Below are 21,940 nucleotides of genomic sequence, written 5' to 3' on the forward strand. Positions count from 1 at the left end.
CATACATACACACACACACACAGGCAGCTAAAAGTTTGGAATAATGTACAGATTTTGCCGTTTCGGAAGGAAATATGTACTTTAATTCACCAAAGTGGCATTCAACTGATCACAAAGTATAGTCAGGACATTACTGATGTAAAAAACAGCACCATCACTATTTGAAAAGGTAATTTCTGATCAAATCTAGACAGGTCCCATTTCCAGCAGCCATCACTCCAACACCTTATCCTTGAGTAATCATGCTAAATTGATCATTTGGTACTAGAAAATAACTTGCCATTATATCAAACACAGTCGAAAGATATTTGGTTCATTAAATTAAGTTTAACATTGTCTTTGTGTTTGTTTTTGAGTTGCCACAGTATGCAATAGACTGGCATGTCTTAAGGTCAATATAAGGTCAGAAATGGCAATAAAAATAAATAAACAGCTTTCTCTAGAAACTCATCAGTCAATCATTGTGTTGAGGAATGAAGTCTATACAATGCTTGAAATGACCAAAAAAATGAAGATTTCATTCAAGGATGTACACTACAGTCTTCAAAGACAAAGAACAACTGGCTCTAACAAGGACAGAAAGAGATGTGGAAGACCAGATGTAAACAAGAGGACGGAAGAACATCAGAGTCTCTAGTTTTAGAAATAGACGCCTCACATGTCCTCAGTTGACAGCTTCATTTAATTCTACCCGCTCAACAGCAGTTTCATGTACAACAGTAAAGAGAAGACTCAGGGGTGCAGGACTTATGGGAAGAATTGCAAAGAAAAAGCCACTTTTGAAACAAACACACAAAGAAAAGGTTAGAGTTACAGTGCTTCACTTTTTGTAAAAAAAATACCTCTGTCCTCTTCTGCATATCGCGGCGCCGTTTTGTGGTCCGTTCTGCATAATACGGCAGCTCCTTGTTGCTTATCGCGGCCCATTCCGCGGTCCAACCACCGGCCTGCTCGGTTCTCGATGGCCATTATGCCCCTGATCGGACCACCGGGAAAAAGCCTGGTATGCCAGATTACCAGTCCAGCCCTGACTGTATATCAAGTGCTACAGGAAGTGTGTGGTGAAATGTCTCCTGAGAATCTTAACAAACTGACAGCTAGAATGCCAAAGATCTGCAAAGCTGTCATTGATGCACGTGGAGGATTTTTGATGAGAAGTAGATGAGGAAGTTCTGAACATTTTGTTCAAATTGAAAGTCATTTTTCACATTATTAATGTCCTGACTATACATTGTGATCAGTTGAATGCCTCTTTGGTGAATAAAAGTACCAATTACTTTCCATGCGAAACATTGTTCCAAATGTTTGGCCGCCAGTGTGTGCATATATATATATACACATGATCAGCCATAACATAACCACATGGCTAATATTGTGTAGGTCCCCCTTGTGCCGCCGAAACAGCGCCAACCCACATCTCAGAAAAGCATTCTGAGATTATATTCTCATCACCAAAATTGTACAGAGCAGTTATCTGAGTTACCGTAAACTTTGTCAGTTTGAACCAGTCTGTCCATTCTCTGTTGACCTCTCTCATCAACAAGACATTTCCATCCACAGAACTGCTGCTCACTGGATGTTTTTGGCACCATTCTGAGTAAATTCTAGAGACTCTTGTGTGAAAATCCCAGAAATACTCAAACCAGCCCATCTGGCACCAACTGGTTACCACAGTTTTATTGTAGTAACAATGACGTCTTGACGTGATGCAATGGTTTGAGGCTGTCTACAGTGGAAGATGCTTTGCCATCAAAGAGCTCAACAGAGCTAGCAATAAGCAATTAGAAACACAGTACTATTGAAAATATTAATGTGGGAAAATATAAATTTTTATTGTATCAAACCTTTATTTAAAATAATTTTAACTGTCAGGTTAAAAATGTAATACATGTGTATTACTAAAATTAAAATGTAAAAATGATCTCTCATACTGATGGAGCAGTAATCACTATTACAGAAACGTTCCAGGGACATTTCTGACAACAATTGAGACAATACACATAGATGCTCTAAAGTTTTCAGGTTGCAGAGTATATTCTCATGTAATTACGTCACTGCTGTATTGAACATCTGTGTCCACAGCCTTTATTGTCATCAGGCTTTTTGTGCAGATGCTTCGCTGGCAACAGCTGGGCCTTTGTCTGTGATAACAAAATGGTTCCTCCCTCTCTGGGTGATGGCAGACAGCAGAGGAGTGACAGGGCCTTCAGCCATGCCTGGCAAAAAAACAGTGAGAAAGTGAGACATTATTTAGTGACTGCAAACTGTAGGTGTCAGTTCAGTAATTCAGGTCTGCCTGAGAGGCAAGGGCCGATAAAGGTAAAAGTCAGATCTTGTGACTCCACCTGGTGGTCATATGCAATATATCTACAGTATAATAAGAAGAAGCTGGACTGCCTCAACTATCACACTGCATACGGTAAGTGTTGGTCTATATATTTCATGCATTGAATTCACATAGCATGCATTACTTGCATTAATCAAATAGTAGGTCAAGGAATATTTCACCCAAAAATTTTAATTCTCTCATCATTTACTCACCCTCATGCCATCCCAGATGTGAATGACAGACTTCTGTTGAACACAAAGATTTTTAGAAACACATCTCAGCTCTGTAGGTCCATATAATGCAAGTGAATGGTGATCAGAACTTTGTAGCTCCAAAAATCCCAAAGGAAACATAAAAGCAATCCATACATCTCCAGTGGTTAAATCTATATATTTCAGAAGCGATATGATAGCTGTGGATAAGAACCAGATTAACATTTAAGTCCTTTTTACCATAAATCTCCACTTTCACAATCTTCTCCTGTTTTTCAGAAATTCATATTCTTAGTACATATCGCCTAATGAACAGGGCTGGTGATAGATGGAGATTTTAATGAGAGAGAAAAAAAAAAAGGACTTAAATATTGATCTGTTTCTCACCCACATCTATCATATCACTTTTGAAGACATGGATTTAAACACTGGAGTCATATAGATCACTTTTGTGATGCCTTTATGTGAATTTTGAAGATTGACAGTTCTGGTTACTATTAATTTGATATATGGACCTACAGAGCTGAGATATTCTTCTAATAATCATAATTTGTGTTCAGCAGAAGAAAGAAAGTCACACACATCTGGCATGGCATGAGGGTGAGTAAATTATGAAAATTTTCATTTGTGAAAATTGTCATGATCGTGGTTAGAGAGTGCAATGGCAAGATGTATAGTAAAATTTTGGTCTGTTCTCACTCAAAACTGATAAGATCACCACTGGAGTCTTATGGATTACCTTTATGCTGCCTTTGTCTTTGTATTGTATATTCACATCATTTCTCCATCAAAATATATATGTGTGTGTGTCCGCAGAAAAAATAACTAATCACTATTGGCTACAATTTCCTCAGAAGTTAATTGAAAACATTTCTTTGATGCTAGCATTTATTTCTTCAAAGTGTAGTGTATTCCTAACAAATGTATGTACATTTTCTAACGTTTTTTAGCATGCTTGGCATTTGCTCAAAAACAAAATGAATGTCATCTAATTTGATCGGTTGGACAGTTGCTTCTGTTGATATAAGCTCTATAATTTAGGTTTCACTAATACTGTAGGCATTAATAAATCCTGTTCAGTTGATAATGTATGATTAATGTTAATGCTGTTAAACCTATAAATAAACATGTCATGGGCAGATGCATTCACAATTCCACCAAAAATAGAAAGAGCCCCATTTAGTCATTTAGCTTGCCAATCTTTATTAACTGACAGCGTTTCGGTCAAAGAATCATGTATTACATTCATTTCTCTGAAGATTCTTACAGTTGCAAGGCAAGTATATCACCATTACATCATAATTTACCTTAAATCTTTATTTTATACCTTAAATTCTTTTATTTACATTTTTGAGGAGGTCAATTTTATGCACAAATTACTCCGAATGTACTCGTATATTTTTACGAAAGTTTCATGAATGAAGCCCATTGTGTGTGCGTTTTTTATATAAGAAATTAAATTCACAATTTGGATGGTAACAGTTATTGTCAAATGCTCTTTATGTTCATAATCTGCGGGTCTTCTGTACTGCACAAGAAAAGGGACTTTATTTGGACTTCTCTGTCAAGTAAAAAGTATTTTACATGTCTCACCCAGGACTATCATTGTTTTGAGTTTTTAAGTTTCAGTTTCTATTTTATTTTTAATTTGTCCTTTCAATTTAATTTAGTTCACACCATGAGTATTGGTTTTTAATTTAGATTTAGTATTTTAGGGCTGCCAAGGTTAATGTGTTAACTGATTTCCTTTAAATATGTTTAACAGAGTTATTTTTTTATGGCTGTCTATTGGCATTTTCACGTTTAATGAAATTGGGATGCAAAGGGTTCACATTTTATAATATACCATATACAAAAAAAAACTAAAACTGGTAAAAATTTTAGTTTTGGGGTCATGGAAATGTATTTTTTTCCAATTATATTTTCATTTTTATTTCAGTTAACGGAATATTTTTAGTTTTTGTTGATGATAACTCCGGTCTCACCTGAAGCAACACAGTGACGCAAGGACTCGAGCAGACTGCTGCTTGAGAACTTTACAACCCCTCTGAAGAACTCCTCTCGATCACTGAGGGTGTTGTTGACATTCCCTCTGAACCTCGTCTCCAGCTGGGAGAAAAACACACATGAGCCCATTTGCAAATGTCAAACAGCCCGTTTAGGAGTGCATTTGGTTTTAATGAAATAAACAACAAACGGCTCATCTAAAGAAGTTGACGTGAGATCAGGTGTAGTTGAGCCTCATACCCTATAAACTGCTGTTTCGAGATTTGGCAGAGGGCCGTGTCCAAATGCCTCATAGGCCATCTGATGTCTCATCTCTTCATGCTCAGCGTGTTCCTTTTCAATACATGGATCTGTAAAAAGACCAGCAAAACTGTTTAAATATACAGATTATTTAAGCAAGTCTAAGTAAGTTTTTTTTAAAGTGCTATAAAACTGTTCACTCCCTCTACACATTTTACAGTGATGTTACATATGGTTTAGTATTTATTATATGTTTACTACTCAATACCAAGAACGTTATTACAGACACAGGTATGAAACAGAGTCTGTATAAGTCTTCAATCTATATATATTAGTGCTGTCAGTGCTGCGATTAATTTCAAACATTTAACACGTTCAATATTTCTTCATCGTGATCAAGACATGTACCGATTTGACATTACATTCTGACATTTTATTCAGCTTGTTGTAAACACTGTTAGAGGGCGGGGCCTATGTGATGTGTTTAGTTGGGATATTACACTCAATCCCAGAACAGCGAGTCTGTGCCAGTGATCAAGTGCTGGAGAAAGAACCTCTAATGCTGAAGGGACTTTACTAAAGTCCTTCACACATCTTTCTAAGTCAGTATTTTATCACATAAGCATGTCAATTCTAACAAGTCTGCTGTGCAGCTAGTTTTTCACCCCGTTGATGCTCTGCTCAGATTTCATATAATTTCAACTTCGAACCCGTTGCCACCGAGCTTTTGAAGTGTCAGCTAATGATCACCGGACAGTTCGGATGAATTATCTTAATATTGGAAGTGCCAGCACTAAAAGCAGAACAAGAAGCGCTTCTCATCTGGAGTTCCATGCAGTGCCGGATGTCCTGACACGAATCATGAGCTTTCCAAATCTGAAGTAAAAAGTCAGCCTACCGACTGATTCATATTAAATGAGGGTTTAATGCACATTGCAATGGATACTAGTTCTTTCAATCAATCAACACCCCAGTTAGACTTTGGGAAATTAATCATATGACTATTTTTGTGAATTTTCGTCTTTATACTGTGGAGTTTGGAAAATTTTAATAAAGCATTTTTGTTACATACTGTATTGTGTTGTTCTTTCCAAAGAACAAATAAATGCATTATGATAGGAAATAAGTATATACAGAGTAATATTTCCCACTTTTAAAATCTGAGATTAACAATGAAAAATTATGAGATTAATTATGATTAAAAAAAGCAATCTATTGACAGCACTAATCGCTAGGTACCTAAAGATGTATAGATAAAGATTAACAGATCTCAATCGCTGTTGTACATCTCAATTATGGCTGCTACAAGTAATCAATAAAATTGATTAAGAAAAAGTTGACAGCGAATTTCATATTCGTTTGATGTGGGCAGGTTGTTTTTCAGGTGCTTAGACAGATTGTTTGTGCTGTTCAATATGGTTAGAGGTGTTTTTCCGCAGCACATTACATTTAATTGTTATATTCTTTTGCAAACGTTATGAGTATTTCCATATTGTAAAACAGCTTGTCCTAACATCAAATGAACTGTCATTACATTTCAAAGACCAACCAGAGCTCAGAGAAGAGGAGTGCAGTAAATTGAGTAAAATATTAATTTAAGTAAAGATTTGTTGTTAGATGTTGACAGGATGTAAACATGTTTTAAAAACACTATAATTGGAAGTGTACAATAATCAAAACAGGTACATACGGGATGGAAGAGTGTTTCTTTCCTGTAGGATCCTTGAGTGAGTATTTGGGAAAACCTGTCAGAAAAAAATAAATAATAAAAAACAGTAAATAAAAAGTTATTTTAGTTTTAGCAAACACGCATTGTGTAGCGCAAAACTACAAAACAGGAACATGCTGTTACATTGAAAACACAACAGTACTTTGGACAAAATTCTACAATATTTGTATATGTCCCTAATGATTTCCTAACTGTGCGTTCAGACCTGAGGCGTCGAGAGCGTCAAATCGACCGGAAGTCATTCATTTTCTATGACAGCCAGCGTCTCTCGGCGACTAGAAGCGGCGCGGCGAGTCTTAGGCGGTGTGGGCGTCAGAGGAAAGTTCAAGTGCAACCAACATTATGGTAATGAGCTTTGACATGGTTCGGCGGCAACCTATTAGAATATAGAAGTGCTCCGCTCTAGCAAAGTCTAGCGAACACAACCGTGTAAACTTTGGTTCCCACCAAACATTAGTTCCGAGTAGAAACTGATTATTGCCGTGGGGGGTTTTCCCGTAATATTTGATCTGTCCCCGTTTGCTTACAGGGATATAAATAAAAAAAAAAAAACGATGAGTGGACAAAGGTGTCTGAAATTGTTAGTGTGCCAGGTGAGTTGATGAAGTGGATATTATGGTTTATATAATACCATCTAAAAATATTTCATGAGGATATACGCTACTTGTGATATGTCGTCAAAAAGATACCGGTTGACATGTCTGGATGTTTTGTGGCCCCTTTAAATATAGTTCACACAACCAAACATTCTCATTGAACGTTGCCGCTAATTCAAATACGTCAGAGCATCCACGAATTTTCGATAGCGTTGTTGGCAGGGCAGCCAGAGCGAATTTTGACGCTCTCGCCGCCTCTGGTCTGAACGCACGGTAAGTCTTCCTAATGTTTACAGAAATGCAAGTTGTGAATGTTTCAGTTCATCTTCATGGACCAATAAGACACAAATCACATTATTTAGCTGAAAATCCAAACAAAGACACACACACACAAGATTATGTGAACAGCATATTTTTAATTCAGCCGTTTGGTCTTCTTGCAAAAATAAAAGCTTTTATGTGACATGGAAATATCTCTGCAAATGTTTATTTAATTTAACTAAGGTTAGGCCAAATGTGACTGTTTTCCATCTGTTGAACCAATGCATGTTCGATTAATGTCTTTGTCATTTAAATATGTATATGGGTCATGACAAATAAGTCTGAGGTGATAAAAAAAAAAATATATATATATTGAAATATAATGATATGACAAAATCTTTTTTTTTTTTTTTTTTATTACTTCACACAGTCGGGGTGCAAAGCAGTCCTCTGTAATTTATGTATTATTTATTTTGTCACATGCCAGCAAAATGGCTACCACCATGTTGGTTACACCGCATGACTTTTCTGTGGTTGACAAAATTTTTTCAAAAATTAATCATATTTATAAATAAAACTGTTTCATTGCTTATTTTTTAAGAAATAAAAATAAAAGATTATTCTGCACTACTCATGCCAGCATTTTTTTTTTTTTTTTTTTCAAAAATGTCCACTTTTGAGACTTTGAGATTTTTCACTGTCTCCGGACGGTTACATGATAGTTTGTTTTTATCTGGTGCTTAAAGTAAAAATGATCAAAATGACTCTTAACTCAGAACTTGAAAACATATTCATCATAGAAGAGGAGAATTCAAGTAATTGTTCTGAGTGAATTGCATCTGCAATGTATTTTTAAATAATTTGATATGGACAAAACAATGATTGTCTTGTCATGGAAGGGATTAGTATTAACAGGGATTATTTTTACCAGACTTTTTATAGAAGGTACTAGACAGCATAATCTGTACCGGCATGGCAATGAGCAGTCCATAAAACAATTCTGGAAAAATTATTGTCATGAACGATTCACACAGGATTATAATCATGGAGAAACTCTGATAATAATTACAGTACACTACCCAACTTCCCCATCTAAACATTAATCCCGTCCAAATAGGTCTTAAGTGCAAAATGACTAATTTGAAATGCATGCAAGCAGAAAGAGGTTTGGATGAATCTTACCTGCTGATATCGTCTCAGAAGCAGGTTCCTCATTGCAGTGAGACTCCTGGTGCTCAGGTGGGCGTCCTTCATGAAGCCGTGTTTAGTGGCCACTACTAAAGCCTATGTGAGAGAACAACACCAGACAGACAGACAACAAAATCTGTCAAGTAATTTAGAGGGAGACCACAAGTTTACCAAGATGCCGCATCCACAGACTGCTAGAGTAGTACGTTTACATAAATTACATCACATTTTCTATCCAATGAGAAGGCAAGGGAAACCGAAAAGAGAGATTGCCAGTGTTAAGAAAAGTCACCTGATACAGAAAGAGCTTGTGTTTGGCCATGAGGTTGGAGAAGAACACATAGGAGGTGTGCAGATGGTGCACAACATATGTTGGCTTGAGGTGATTGGGTTTGCTGAAGTTGTCTCCCCAGGCAATCCGAATCCATAAAGCCTCATCCTCATGTTTCTTTATCTTAATGGAAATCTTGAAAAGCAAAATCAAAAGTTTTTTTTAGTCAACAGGCCACACTGGCTTTCTGCAGAAAAATATATCAAAGAAATGAGTTTATTGACTAGAGTACACACGACGAGTACAGTTAAACAAGTGCAATATCACTTTGAACGGTCATAATTAAAAAAATAATAATAATTCTATTAAGTTGGTTTTGAAAGCTTGAATGCAACAAAAGTTGTGTGTTATTACATTTCGGATGACCCCGTGTAAATGTGCTTTAAATTGTTCTTTAAACTGCGTCAGCTCCACACAAAGTGCATCATCTGTGGAGAGGAGAAGAATTAGAGTCAATGACTTGTTAAATCTACCACATAGTGTCCTTTACATTAACCAAACTATTTACCCTGTGCCTCAATCAGCTGACATGCGTGCCAGGTTCCATGATCAGGATTTTCTATTTGATCTAAATGGTAGAAAATGACCAATAATACATTTAAAATGTTTTTAAAGGACAGAATTGTGTTCAGGAACATTATGAATTAGAAATTATAAGTTGATTAAAACAGATTACAAGGAATGTTACAACAACAACAAACTATTTTACTCACAGATCATTTCCAAATTAGTGACATGCTTCAGGCTTAGTCTATTCTCCTACAATACAGAGAGAGAGAGAGAGATTATCACAACCTGCAACCTTACAATGCTATGCTTTACCTTCTGTTTGGGGTCCCGATTTCAATTTAACAGCTCAAAAACAATCATGTTAATAATTCATGACTTACTCAAAATTGTATGAGAACTGAGTGCAAACAATATTTCAACTTCATAACATGTTTCAAATGTCAACTTTCTGAAAAGTTCTTGCCTACTTTATGGTAACAGAGGACAGAGCTTCAAGAATATCCATCTGCTGGTTTATGAGTAGGTCAGAGGAAAATACTAAAATACTTGAAGGAAAATTTTCAAGTTCAACTTCAAAATTTTATGACACTTTGGACATTTGACACACCCAAAAATGACTGGAGTCAGTCTCAACAGAAAATGTTGACGGGTAACTGTATGGTAATATTCAATAAGTATTAATTATTTACTTTATGTATCTGATCATACATAATCTGACCATGTTTTCCAAATAATTATGTTTTACAAATGAGTGAATATATCTCAGCTCACAAAAGCTGATGACGTTTAATAAACGATTATGATTTATAAATGATCATTTAGTGAATGTATCGGACCTCACAGACGCTGATGACGCTTAATAAACGATTATTATGATTTATAAATGATAATTTAGTGAATGCATCTGACCTCACAGAAGCTGATGACGTGTTCTATCAACATCCATTTGGGTCTCGTGTAATCCAGAGCGCGCAGCTGATCCACTGATAAACAATTCCAGTTTTTCAGAATATTTTCTATCTTTTTACTCGGTATTTTCCGGAATATCCGTTGTAAAGTATTTTTAGCTTGTTCGTCCATCGTTTGGACGAACAGAGTAGTGGTTAAAAGTTAATATTAATTTATTGTTGTATCGTTCATGTTCTAGATATAAAACAAACCGCCAGAAATCAAACAGAGGGCTTAACCGGAAGTTCCTGTGTTCTTCTTTCTTTTTTTTTTGTCGGTTGGCAAACAATCTTTTAGTGCATTACAGCCACCAACTGGACTGGAGCGTGGAACAGCTCTTACTAACACACACACACACACATATATATATATATATATATATACACACACAGGGTTGAGGAGTAACGGAATACATGTAACGGGATTATGTATTTAAAATACAAAATATAAGTAGCTGTATACCACTACAGTTACAATTAAAATTTATTTAGAATACATGGTTACTTAGAATACAGTTACGTTCAAAAAAGTATTTTGATTACTGAAGAGATTACTTTGCATTTTATTGTCATTTGTTTCATTTAATATTTAGTCCTTTCAGATGGAAAACATTTATACATATAAATGATGCGATCAAAAGTGCATTTGAACAGCGGTGAAACACTTTCTTATGATGTGTTACATTCATACGAGCAGACAGAGAAGTAAGTTTGAAGTAAGTTTGGAGCAGAAGAAATAGAAATAAACCTTGTGTTAATTGTCAGGTTTACGCTAAGCTAAAATGCTATTTCTAGTCATTTTACATGCACATGTTACCAGACATGATCATATTGTTTTATCAAGAAAATTCACATTAGATCATAATTTCTTTTTTTTTCTAGTAAGACCTTTGATATTAGGGCAAAAATCATATTCTTGATAATAATTTTTGTATTGTTTTCCTGTACAAATATCTAAAAATCCATAAAATAAGATCAATTTGATTAATCTTGTTTTAGAAACAACAATGCATAAGATATTTTGGTTTTCAGAGAATGAATGCTCACACGTGTATTCTGTCTTACTGTATTGACAGAGTTTTTATAGTCAAAACAATTGAACAAATCTACCAGTGCTGAAGAAGTAATCCAAAGTATTTAAAATATGTTACTGACCTTGAGTAATCTAACAGAATATGTTACAAATGACTTTTTACAGCATGTATTCTGTAATCTGTACAGGATACATATATACCCTTCCAACTCTGTGTGTGTGTGTATATACACTCACCTAAAGGATTATTAGGAACACCATACTAATACTGTGTTTGACCCCCTTTCGCCTTCAGAACTGCCTTAATTTTACGTGGCATTGATTCAACAAGGTGCTGAAAGCATTCTTTAGAAATGTTGGCCCATATTGATAGGATAGCATCTTGCAGTTGATGGAGATTTGTGGGATGCACATCCAGGGCACGAAGCTCCCGTTCCACCACATCCCAAAGATGCTCTATTGGGTTGAGATCTGGTGACTGTGGGGGCCATTTTAGTACAGTGAACTCATTGTCATGTTCAAGAAACCAATTTGAAATGATTCGAGCTTTGTGACATGGTGCATTATCCTGCTGGAAGTAGCCATCAGAGGATGGGTACATGGTGGCCATAAAGGGATGGACATGGTCAGAAACAATTCTCAGGTAGGCCGTGGCATTTAAACGATGCCCAATTGGCACTAAGGGGCCTAAAGTGTGCCAAGAAAACATCCCCCACACCATTACACCACCACCACCAGCCTGCACAGTGGTAACAAGGCATGATGGATCCATGTTCTCATTCTGTTTACGCCAAATTCTGACTCTACCATCTGAATGTCTCAACAGAAATCGAGACTCATCAGACCAGGCAACATTTTTCCAGTCTTCAACTGTCCAATTTTTGGTGAGCTCTTGCAAATTGTAGCCTCTTTTTCCTATTTGTAGTGGAGATGAGTGGTACCCGGTGGGTTCTTCTGCTGTTGTAGCCCATCCGCCTCAAGGTTGTGCGTGTTGTGGCTTCACAAATGCTTTGCTGCATACCTCGGTTGTAACGAGTGGTTATTTCAGGCATAGTTGCTCTTCTATCAGCTTGAATCAGTCGGCCCATTCTCCTCTGACCTCTAGCATCAACAAGGCATTTTCGCCCACAGGACTGTCGCATACTGGATGATTTTCCCTTTTCACACCATTCTTTGTAAACCCTAGAAATGGTTGTGCGTGAAAATCCCAGTAACTGAGCAGATTGTGAAATACTCAAACCGGCCCGTCTGGCACCAACAACCATGCCACGCTCAAAATTGCTTAAATCACCTTTCTTTCCCATTCTGACATTCAGTTTGGAGTTCAGGAGATTGTCTTGACCAGGACCACACCCCTAAATGCATTGAAGCAACTGCCATGTGATTGGTTGATTAGATAATTGCATTAATGAGAAATTGAACAGGTGTTCCTAATAATCCTTTAGGTGAGTGTATATATTTATTTATATATATACATACATACCGTTGAAGACAAAATTATTAGGCTCCATATGAAATTTCAATTATTTTTCAAATATTTCCCAAGTGATGTTTAACAGAGCAAGGGAATTTCAACACAGTATTTCTTATTATATTTTTCCTCTGGAGAAAGCCTTAGTTATTTCAATTTGCCTGGAATAGAATAATTACTAGCCCCCCTAAGAAATTATCTGTTTGATTGGCTACGGAACCAACCACTGTTATCCAACGACTTGCCTAATTAACCTAACTCTCCTAATTAACATAATTAATCCCCCAAGCCTTTAAGTTGCACTTCAAACTGAGGATTAGTATCTTGCAAAACAACTAGTGAAGTAATATAAAACTGTCATCATGGCAAAGACAAAAGACATTTGTATATTTGTACAAATAATTGTTAATGCTCACAAAGCAGGAGAAGGATATACACGTTTATCAAAGCTTTTTTTTGCCATGAGAATTATTATCAAGAAGTTTGAAGAGACCCACACAGTGGAGAACAAGACTGGCAGAGGCAGGATGCAAAAGAAAACTGGTGAGAGAGGTTTCTAAAGACCCAAGAACAACTGCCAAGACACTAGTGAATGATTTAGCCAAGTCTGGGATTGATGTCTCAACGAAGACAGTCACTAGAGCTCTGCACAGGAATGATGAGGTTTCAGACTAAGAAAAACTCCACTTCTGAAGAAGAGACACCTCCAAGCTAGACTGTTGTTTGCCAAGGACAACCTAGAGAATAATGATGCATACTGGAAACGTGTCCTTTGGTCAGATGAGACAAAACTAGAGCTCTTTGGTCATAGAGATGTTGCCTATGTTTGGAGAAAGGAGGGAGAGTCGCTCAACCCAAAAAACACCGTTCCCACAGTGAAACATGGCGGTGGGAGTATAATGCTGTGGGGATGTTTCAGTGCGTCTGGAACTGTGAATCTCATCGGGGTCGAAGGAATCATGAAAAAGGAAGACTACGAGAAGATTTTGTAAGACAACCTCAGGCAATCTGCAACAAAACTTGGTTTGGGTCGACATTTCGTCTCCCAGCATGATAATGACCCAAAGCATACCTCACTTCTGGTGAAGAACTACCTCCAAACGAGCAAAGTGAATGTCATTGACTGGCTTGAACAAAGCCCAGACTTGATTCCCATAGAAAATCTGGGCCACACTGAAGACTAGAGTCCATGCCAGGAGACCAACAAATCTGGAGGAGCTTGAGAGATTTGCTAAGGAGAAATGGGCTGCGGCGACTCAGGAGAAATGCCTAAAACTTGTTGAGAACTACAACAAATGACTAAAGGCTGTTATCAAGCAAAAGGGATACACTATTGACTATTAACATCAGAGGGCTAATAATTTTGACCTGTAGATTTGTTTTTATTCTTGGTTATAATTTTGTTTCTATTTCTATTATAAACACTCCAAGTTGCCTAAATAAACTATTATGTTTAGAAATGCTATGTTGAAAAAAATCTTTGCTCCCATTAAATAGCGCTTGGGAATTATTTGAAAAATAACGTATCGGTTACCTAACGTAACCTCGGTTCTCTCTAGATGAGGGAACGAGTATTGCGTAAGCTAGCTTATGCTACGGGAAAGATTCATCTTTTCTGAGATATTGAAGCCAAAAAATCGCATCCAATGGAGGCGTCCGCGCTCACTGCAACAAAGCCCGCCAAAATGGGCGTGACTAGAGTGCATATAAGCGTAGTTCGTAGGCTGGAACCCTGGTTTTCATTGACTGAAGCGAAAAGTCGCTCGTGACGCGAGCACGGCCGGCTACGCAATACTCGTTCCTCATCTAGAGAGAACCGAGGTTACGTTAGGTAACCGATACGTTCTCTTACGAGAGGTTCTCTCAGTATTGCGTAAGCTAGCTTACGCTACGGGAACCCATTGTCAACGCCGTGCGTGCCAAGCATCCACTGTATGAGCCCCAGGGAATTAAGGGGGACCCGTGGGAGCCCTTATGAGTGGGGAAATAATATTTGGCCGGCAAGAATGCGGGTCATTGATTGTGTAACACATAAGCACATAGTGGGAAGGGAACGACAGAGCGGCGGTGCCGGTCTGTGTGGAATGTGTCCCATCAGTGCAGCTCACCAGGGGAGCTGTAGCGTATTAAACCGCTAGTAGTTTTGCCTGCAGAGCGGGCACTTCCATATTGTAAAATCTGACAAAGGTGGAGGGGAAGTCCATCCCGCTGCCACACATATGTCATGAATGGAAATCCCGCTGGACCATGCCCACGAGGATGCCATGCCTCTAGTGGAGTGAGCCCTAATGCCCAACGGGCATGGCAGGTCTTTTGACGCGTATGCAGCAGCAATAGCGTCCACTATCCATCTAGATAGTGTCTGTTTCGAGGCGCGAGACCTTTGGTGCGCCCTCGAGCTAAACGAAAAGCTGCTCAGAGCGTCTGAAAGCGGCGGAGCGCGCAGTATACAATCTCAGTGCTCTGACCGGGCAAAGGAGATTGGCGTCGCGTTCGCTAATGGTGCTGGCAGCGCCGATAGGGAAATGACCTGTGCTCTGAAAGGAGTACCGATCACCTTGGGAACATAGCCGTGTCTAGGCTTTAAAATGACCTTGGAGTCACTTGGTCCAAACTCAAGACACGCAGCGCTGACAGACAGCACGTGAAGGTCTCCCACACGTTTGACTGATGACAGGGCAGTCAGAAAAACGGTTTTGAGTGAAAGGTATTTCAAATCCACGGATTGAAGTGGTTCGAAAGGGGGCTTTCATAGTTTCGAGAACTATAGAAAGATCCCAGATAGGAACCGATGGGGGCGCGGGGGGTTCATCCTTCTAGCTCCCTGAGGAAGCGGATGACCAGCTCGTTTTTACCCCATGACTGGCCGTGCAGGGGTTCAGCGAACGCCGCAACGGCCGCCACATACACTTTGAGCGTGGATGGGGATCTGCCCTTATCCAGCAGCTCTTGTAGAAATACGAGCAGCGACGACACCCCACGTGTCCAGCGGGTCCAGGTCTCGGTCGGTGCACCATTTTGAGAACACAGACCATTTTGACGCATAGAGTCTTCTGTGGAAGGGGCTCTAGCGTGTATGATGGTGTTTATTACTCCTTCTGGCAGAGCGACGGGTAGTCGTTGATCACTCACGCATGCAGCCCAGCGCTCTGGGTGGGGATGCCAAATTGTGCCGTGAGCTTGAGAGAGGAAATCTGCTCTCACTGGGATGGGCCACGGCGCTGTCAGTGACAGCTGCGTCAGCTCCGGGAACCACGTCTGATTCTCCCAACGCGGGGCTATGAGGAGCACCGAGTGGCGCGTTTCCCTGATCCTCTGCATTACCTGTGGCAATAGCGAGGCGGGAGGGAAGGCGTAAAGCGGGCGTCTGGGCCAGTCCTGGGCCAGCGCGTCCTCGCTTCGAGAAAAATATTGGGCAGTGAGAGTTCTCTTTGGACGCTAAAGAGGTCTATCTCCGCTCTGCCGAATAGGTGCCATAGCGTCTGGACTGTTTGAGCGTGCAGGGACCATTCCCCTGGGGAATATTGTCTCTGGACAGTCTGTCCGGGCCGTCGTTCAGGTGGCCTGGCACGTGCGTTGCCCTCAGCGGCGCAGGTGGCACTGGGACCAACTCAGTATGCGTTTAGGTCAGGTGGAAGAGGTTCCTGGATCTGACACCGCCCTGACGGTTTAGGTAGGATACCACAGATCTGTTGTCCGAACAGACCAGGGCGTGGTGACCCTGAATGACCGGGAGAAAGCGCCGCGAGCGCGTACTCGACCGCTATCATTTCCAGACAATTTATGTGAAGGAGCTTTTCCTGAACTGACCATAGGCCGAAAACCGGAGAGCCCTCGCAGACCGCGCCCCAACCCGTGTTGGACGCGTCTGTCGAGATGACTTTTCGGCGAGATACAGCTCCCATTGTCACTCCCTGCTGATACCATTCGGCCACTGTCCAGGGCTGCAGAGCTGAAATACAGGTCTGAGTCACCTTGATGGGCTGGCGGCCTGTGGCCCAAGCCCGGCGAGGCGTGTGGGTGTTTAGCCAATGCTGAAGCGAGCATGTGCAGTAAACCCAGCTGAAGTACTGCTGCGGCTGAGGCCATGTAGCCTAGCACTCTCTGAAATTTCTTCAGAGGTGTGAGGCTGTTCATCTGAAATGACGCTGCTAGTCGCTGCACACGGCGCTGCTGTGTAGATAAGCGAGCCGTCATTGCCACTGAGTCTAGTTCTATTCCAAGGAAGGAAATTGCCTGACTGGGCTGTAGTGAGCTCTTGGTCCAATTGACTGCAAGGCCCAAACTGTTCAGATGACTGAGGAGAACTGTCCTGTGAGACAGAAGCTCCGTATGTGATTGTGCCAAAATCAGCCAATCGTCCAAATAGTTCAGAATTCGCAAACCCTGACTCCGCAGGAGTGCGGCGCCAGCGTCCATGCACTTCGTGAAAGTACGAGGTGCTAAGGACAGGCTGAGCGGAAGGACGGTGTATTGATAAACCTGGCCGTCGGGCTGAATCTCAAGAATGGCCTGTGACGGGGATTTATCTGAATCTGAAAGTATGCATTGTTCAGATCGAGAGAATTAAACCAGTCCCCTGGCGCATCATGCGCGAGGAGTTTGCTGGTTGTAAGCATTTTGAACGGTCTTTTTGCAAGCGCTTTGATCAAAACCCTGAGATCTAATATTGGTCTGAGGCCGCCGTCTTTCTTGGGGACAAGAAAATAACGGCTCTAAAACCCCGACTTCAGCTCAGGGGAGGCGCACTCTCTATGGCCCTTTTGCACAGAAGGTTTGCTATTTCTGAGCGAAGCATGCACGCTGCTTCCGTGTTCAAAGTAGTTTCGAGCAGCTCTGAAGCAAGGAGGACGGCGATCGAACTGTAGCAAATAGCCCTGTTTTATTGTGCTTAACACCCATTCGGATATCCCTGGAATATCTTCCCACGCTTTGAAGCGTAATGTTAGAGGGTGAATGACCAAATCGCTCTGATTGCCGCACACAGCGCGCTGAACAGAATGTGTGAGCGCGCTTACTGTGCTGATGCTGGACTGCTCGCAGACAGCATGGACAGGCTGTTCTGTGAGTGACTTCCCGATTGAGGTGAAAGAGTCACGTCTGTTAAGTGATGCGCAAGCATAGCCACGGGCACGGTACTTACATACAGAGAAGTGTTTGCTGGCCGTGTGACAGAGCGGGCAGAGAATGGGCGCGCGCACGTATTCGTGAGCGCATTTATTGACTCTAACACTCGAGTGGTTCGTAACCGCTTTTGAGTGTGCTCTGATGGGGACACGGAACGTGTAATGCTTGTGTGTAGAGCTGAACACTAGATTGTGGGCACATTTTCTACACATAAGGCTGGTCGTGTGACAGAGCGGCCAGAGAATGGGCGCGAGCACGGATCCGTGGGTGCGTTTTCTACACATAAGGCTTTATTTTGGGTCGCCGTGGAAACGGCGTTTGAGTGCAGGCAAGCGGGTAATATCACCGGCTTGTTGGCTGCTGAATCCACCACTGCAGTAGCCTGAGAGAAGGGGACTGACAGGGGGCGTACGGGACTTACATACAGCTGGCCGTGTGACAGAGCGGGCAGAGGAGGGGCGCGCGCATGGGCTCGTTTATTAACTCTAACACTCGAGCGGGTCGTAACCGCTTATGTGAGTGTGCTCTGATAGGGACACGGGATGTGTAATGCTTGTGTGTAGGGGTGAGCACTGGATTGTGGGCACAATTTCTACACATAAGGCATGTTTACTCTTTACAAGATTTCTTTGGGTCGCCGTGAAAACGGCGTTTGAGTGCAGGCAAACGGGTAGTATCACCGGCTTGTTGGCTGCTGAATCCACCACTGCAGTAGCCTGAGAGAAGGGGACTGACAGGGGCGAAGCTTTGACGGTGGTGCGGCCGTGGCGGGACTGAGCCGTCGTTTTCTCAACAACGCTAGGAGGACTTCGGTTGCTCAGGTTTCAGTACAATCTTAGGCCGAGGCCCGCAGGAGGCGGCTGTCTGAGCGCTGATCGAGGCGGCCGCCCTGTCGACGCTGAGAAGTCTGGCTTGTTGAGCTGGGCGCTGTGAAGAGGCTCGTGCAGGAGGCTGGTCACGTGGGCGGCCTGCAGAGGAGCTAGCGTGACGAGGCAGAAAGAGATTCATGGCTTGGGCTTCGAAGCGGTCAACAATGCCACTCACCGCGGATCCGAAGAGACCGGACAGAGAGAGCGGCGTGGTGCGTTCAGCTTCTCCCAAGTCGGCTAGTCAGATCTGAAACTGCCTCTGTCTGTAAGACGGCCATGGAATGCAGAGCAGATGCGGCTTGGCCGGCGGCGGTATAGGCGCGGCCAACACAGGCGGAAGTAGTTCTGCAGGCCTTAGACGGGAGCACCAGCTTAGACCGCCATCTCGCGGAGGGCGGGCAAAGGTGCGGCGTGGAGTCTGTTGGGAGCCTGTTCAGGGGTGGTGACCACTCGAGCCCGAGGCGGTCGACAACCTGTGTGAGGAGGCGTTAGTTCCCCTCGACTCCGGCGCGGTCCTGCTGGATTCCTGGGCGAGGAGGAGCGTGTGAGCCTGACCACTCCTCGCTGTCCGAAGCCATGATGGAACAGCCCTTATCCTCCGCTTCTTCATCCGAGATGGCAGCAGAGCAGCTGCTCGGCGGCAACTGCTGGCGTCCGAGTGGGCGAGGAGGGTGAAGGCGATGCTCGAGGAGGGGCTCCGGCGAGGCAATCGCTTCTACCACTGGTTCCGGCAGCCTTTGAGGCGGCGCTTTTACTGCGCTGCTGAATGGAAGGCGCTGGCGGCTCGGTCCTGGCGCCGAGTCGAGCCCGCGAGGGTCGACATCGGAAGCTCCTCTCAGAGATCGCATCCGCCTTCAGCGAGGGAGCTCTGCATGCCCCAGTCCCAGGCAGAGAGCGCAGATGGCGTGGCGGTCTCCGGTGCTGAGAGGGGCGGCATGAGGCGCAAGTGGAGCGAGGCATCTTTAAAAGACGCTTCGTACTCTTTTGTGAAGTTCATAAGAACTAGCTTGCTTTAAAAGAATACGTCGCCGGATGGCGTAGCTTCGCAGGGACGGCTGAAGGTGGCGAAGACGGCCGGCTTCTTCGGCGCTGTCCACGCTTGCTTGATGCCCCTCGAACGGCGACGCGGCTTCCAGTTCAGAGATGCGAAGAGCTTCGCTGAAGAGATGAAAATCAGGGTTCCAGCCTACGAACTACGCTTATATGCACTCTAGTCACGCCCATTTTGGCGGGCTTTGTTGCAGTGAGCGCTGGACGCCTCTCATTGGATCGCGAGTTCAGCCCAAGCTCGTCTATAGGCTGCAGCAGTTGCCGCAGAGCAACCTATGAGCTCGCTAGCTAGCCCGCTCAAGGTCTGCAGCTGCCGCACTGCGTTGACAATGGATACAAAAATTAAGGATAATTTTTTGGCTTCAATATCTCAGAAAAGATTAATCTTTCCCGTAGCGTAAGCTAGCTTACGCAATACGAGAGAACCTCTCGTAAGAGAACTAAATATTTCAAAGGGGGCTAATAATTTTGTCTTCAACTGTACAAAAACACAGAAATGTATATTCTCGAATATAATCATGTTGCTTTCATATACTTCAAAACATCATCTGTCATATATAATCTCCATTGTTTTTTTTTTGCTAAAAGACTTAATGGCATGCCTTGGATTCCCTTTGCCTACAATTTTGAGTGCAATTCTTGTCTTTCATTGTTGTAGGCTGTGCAATGTAGAATAACATGTTCAACCATCTCTAATTAATCACAATGACTGCATAACCCATTATGGTGCTTTTTTATTTTATACAAATTTCCATTTAATCCAGTGTGACCTATGCGTATTCTTGTTATAATCGATTCTTCTCTTCTTAATAAAGCTGTGGTTCCTCCACCTGTACACACATTTTCATGTATCTTATATAAGTGTCTCCCCTTTATTTCACCATCCCAAAGTTTCAGCCAGATATTATTTGCAGCTTTACGAATAAGTGCCTTGGCTTCTGATTTGCTCATGTGAATTATGAATTCGACATTATTACATTTTAATGAGTTTTTTGCTAGTTTGTCCACAATGTCATTTCCTTCTACTCCTACATGTGCAGGAACCCAGAGAAAACTAATTACAGGTGAAACTCGAAAAATTTGAATATCGTGCAAAAGTTCATTATTTCAGTAATTCAACTTAAAAGGTGAAACTAATATATAATATAGACTCATTACAAGCAAAGTAAGATATTTCAAGCCTTTATTTGATATAATTTTTATGATTATGGCTTACAGCTTATGAAAACCCCAAATTCAGAATCTCAGAAAATTAGAATATTACATGAAATCAATAAAAAAAGGATTTTAAATACAGAAATGTCGGCCCTCTGAAAAGTATAATCATGCATATGTACTCAGTACTTGGTTTGGGCCCTTTTGCATTAATTACTGCCTCAATGCGCGTGGCATGGATGCTATCAGCCTGTGGCACTGCTGAGCTGTTATGGAAGACCAAGATGCTTCAATAGCGGCCTTCAGCTCTTCTGCATTGTTTAGTCTCATGTCTCTCATCTTTCTCTTGGCAATGCCCCATAGATTCTCTATGGGGTTCAGGTCAAGCGAGTTTGCTGGCCAATCAAGCACAGTAATACCATGGTCATTGAACCAGGTTTTGGTACTTTTGGCAGTGTGGGCAGGTGCCAAGTCCTGCTGGAAAATGAAGTCAGCATCTCCATAAAGCTTGTCTGCTGAAGGAAGCATGAAGTGCTCTAAAATGTCCCGGTAGACGGCTGCGTTGACTCTGGACTTAATAAAGCACAGTGGACCAACACCAGCCGATGACATGGCTCCCCAAACCAACACAGACTGTGGAAACTTCACACTGGACTTCAAGCATCTTGGATTGTGTGCCTCTCCATTCTTCCTCCAGACTCTGGGACCTTGGTTTCCAAATGAGATGCAAAATTTGCTCTCATCAGAAAAGAGGACTTTGGACCACTGAGCAACACACCAGTTCTTTTTTTCTTTAGCCCAGGTAAGACGGTTGACATTTGAAGCCCATGTCCAGGACCCGTCTGTGTGCAGTAACTCCAGCCTCAGTCCACTCCTTGTGAAGCT

General features: G+C 41.8%; 1 protein-coding gene across 1 annotated transcript; it reads right to left on the bottom strand.

Moving 5' to 3' along the window:
* Positions 1 to 1,817: 1,817 nt before the first annotated feature.
* cenpn (centromere protein N) lies at positions 1,818 to 10,576 on the bottom strand. The gene is made up of 10 exons (XM_052097482.1): positions 10,313 to 10,576; positions 9,607 to 9,652; positions 9,402 to 9,461; positions 9,248 to 9,321; positions 8,855 to 9,028; positions 8,557 to 8,658; positions 6,479 to 6,533; positions 4,789 to 4,898; positions 4,527 to 4,650; positions 1,818 to 2,216 (listed from the first exon to the last, which is right to left on the bottom strand). Exons 1-10 carry the CDS (start codon positions 10,481 to 10,483, stop codon positions 2,095 to 2,097), a joined length of 1,038 nt encoding a protein of 345 aa, XP_051953442.1. The 5' UTR covers positions 10,484 to 10,576; the 3' UTR covers positions 1,818 to 2,094.
* Positions 10,577 to 21,940: the final 11,364 nt, after the last annotated feature.

This window comes from Xyrauchen texanus, chromosome 29 (genome assembly GCF_025860055.1).
Source record: "Xyrauchen texanus isolate HMW12.3.18 chromosome 29, RBS_HiC_50CHRs, whole genome shotgun sequence".
In the NCBI taxonomy this organism is placed as follows: Eukaryota; Metazoa; Chordata; class Actinopteri; order Cypriniformes; family Catostomidae; genus Xyrauchen; species Xyrauchen texanus.

Excerpts from the sequence above, each read along its gene's own strand:
- cenpn (XM_052097482.1), bottom strand. The coding sequence starts at position 10,483 with ATGGACGAACAAGCTAAAAATACTTTACAACGGATATTCCGGAAAATA. Across the intron at positions 8,659-8,854 it reads ACAAGCTCTTTCTGTATCAG|GCTTTAGTAGTGGCCACTAA; the intron begins GTGACTTTTCTT and ends TCTCTCACATAG. Across the intron at positions 2,217-4,526 it reads GCGTCACTGTGTTGCTTCAG|GCATGGCTGAAGGCCCTGTC; the intron begins GTGAGACCGGAG and ends TTTTTTTGCCAG.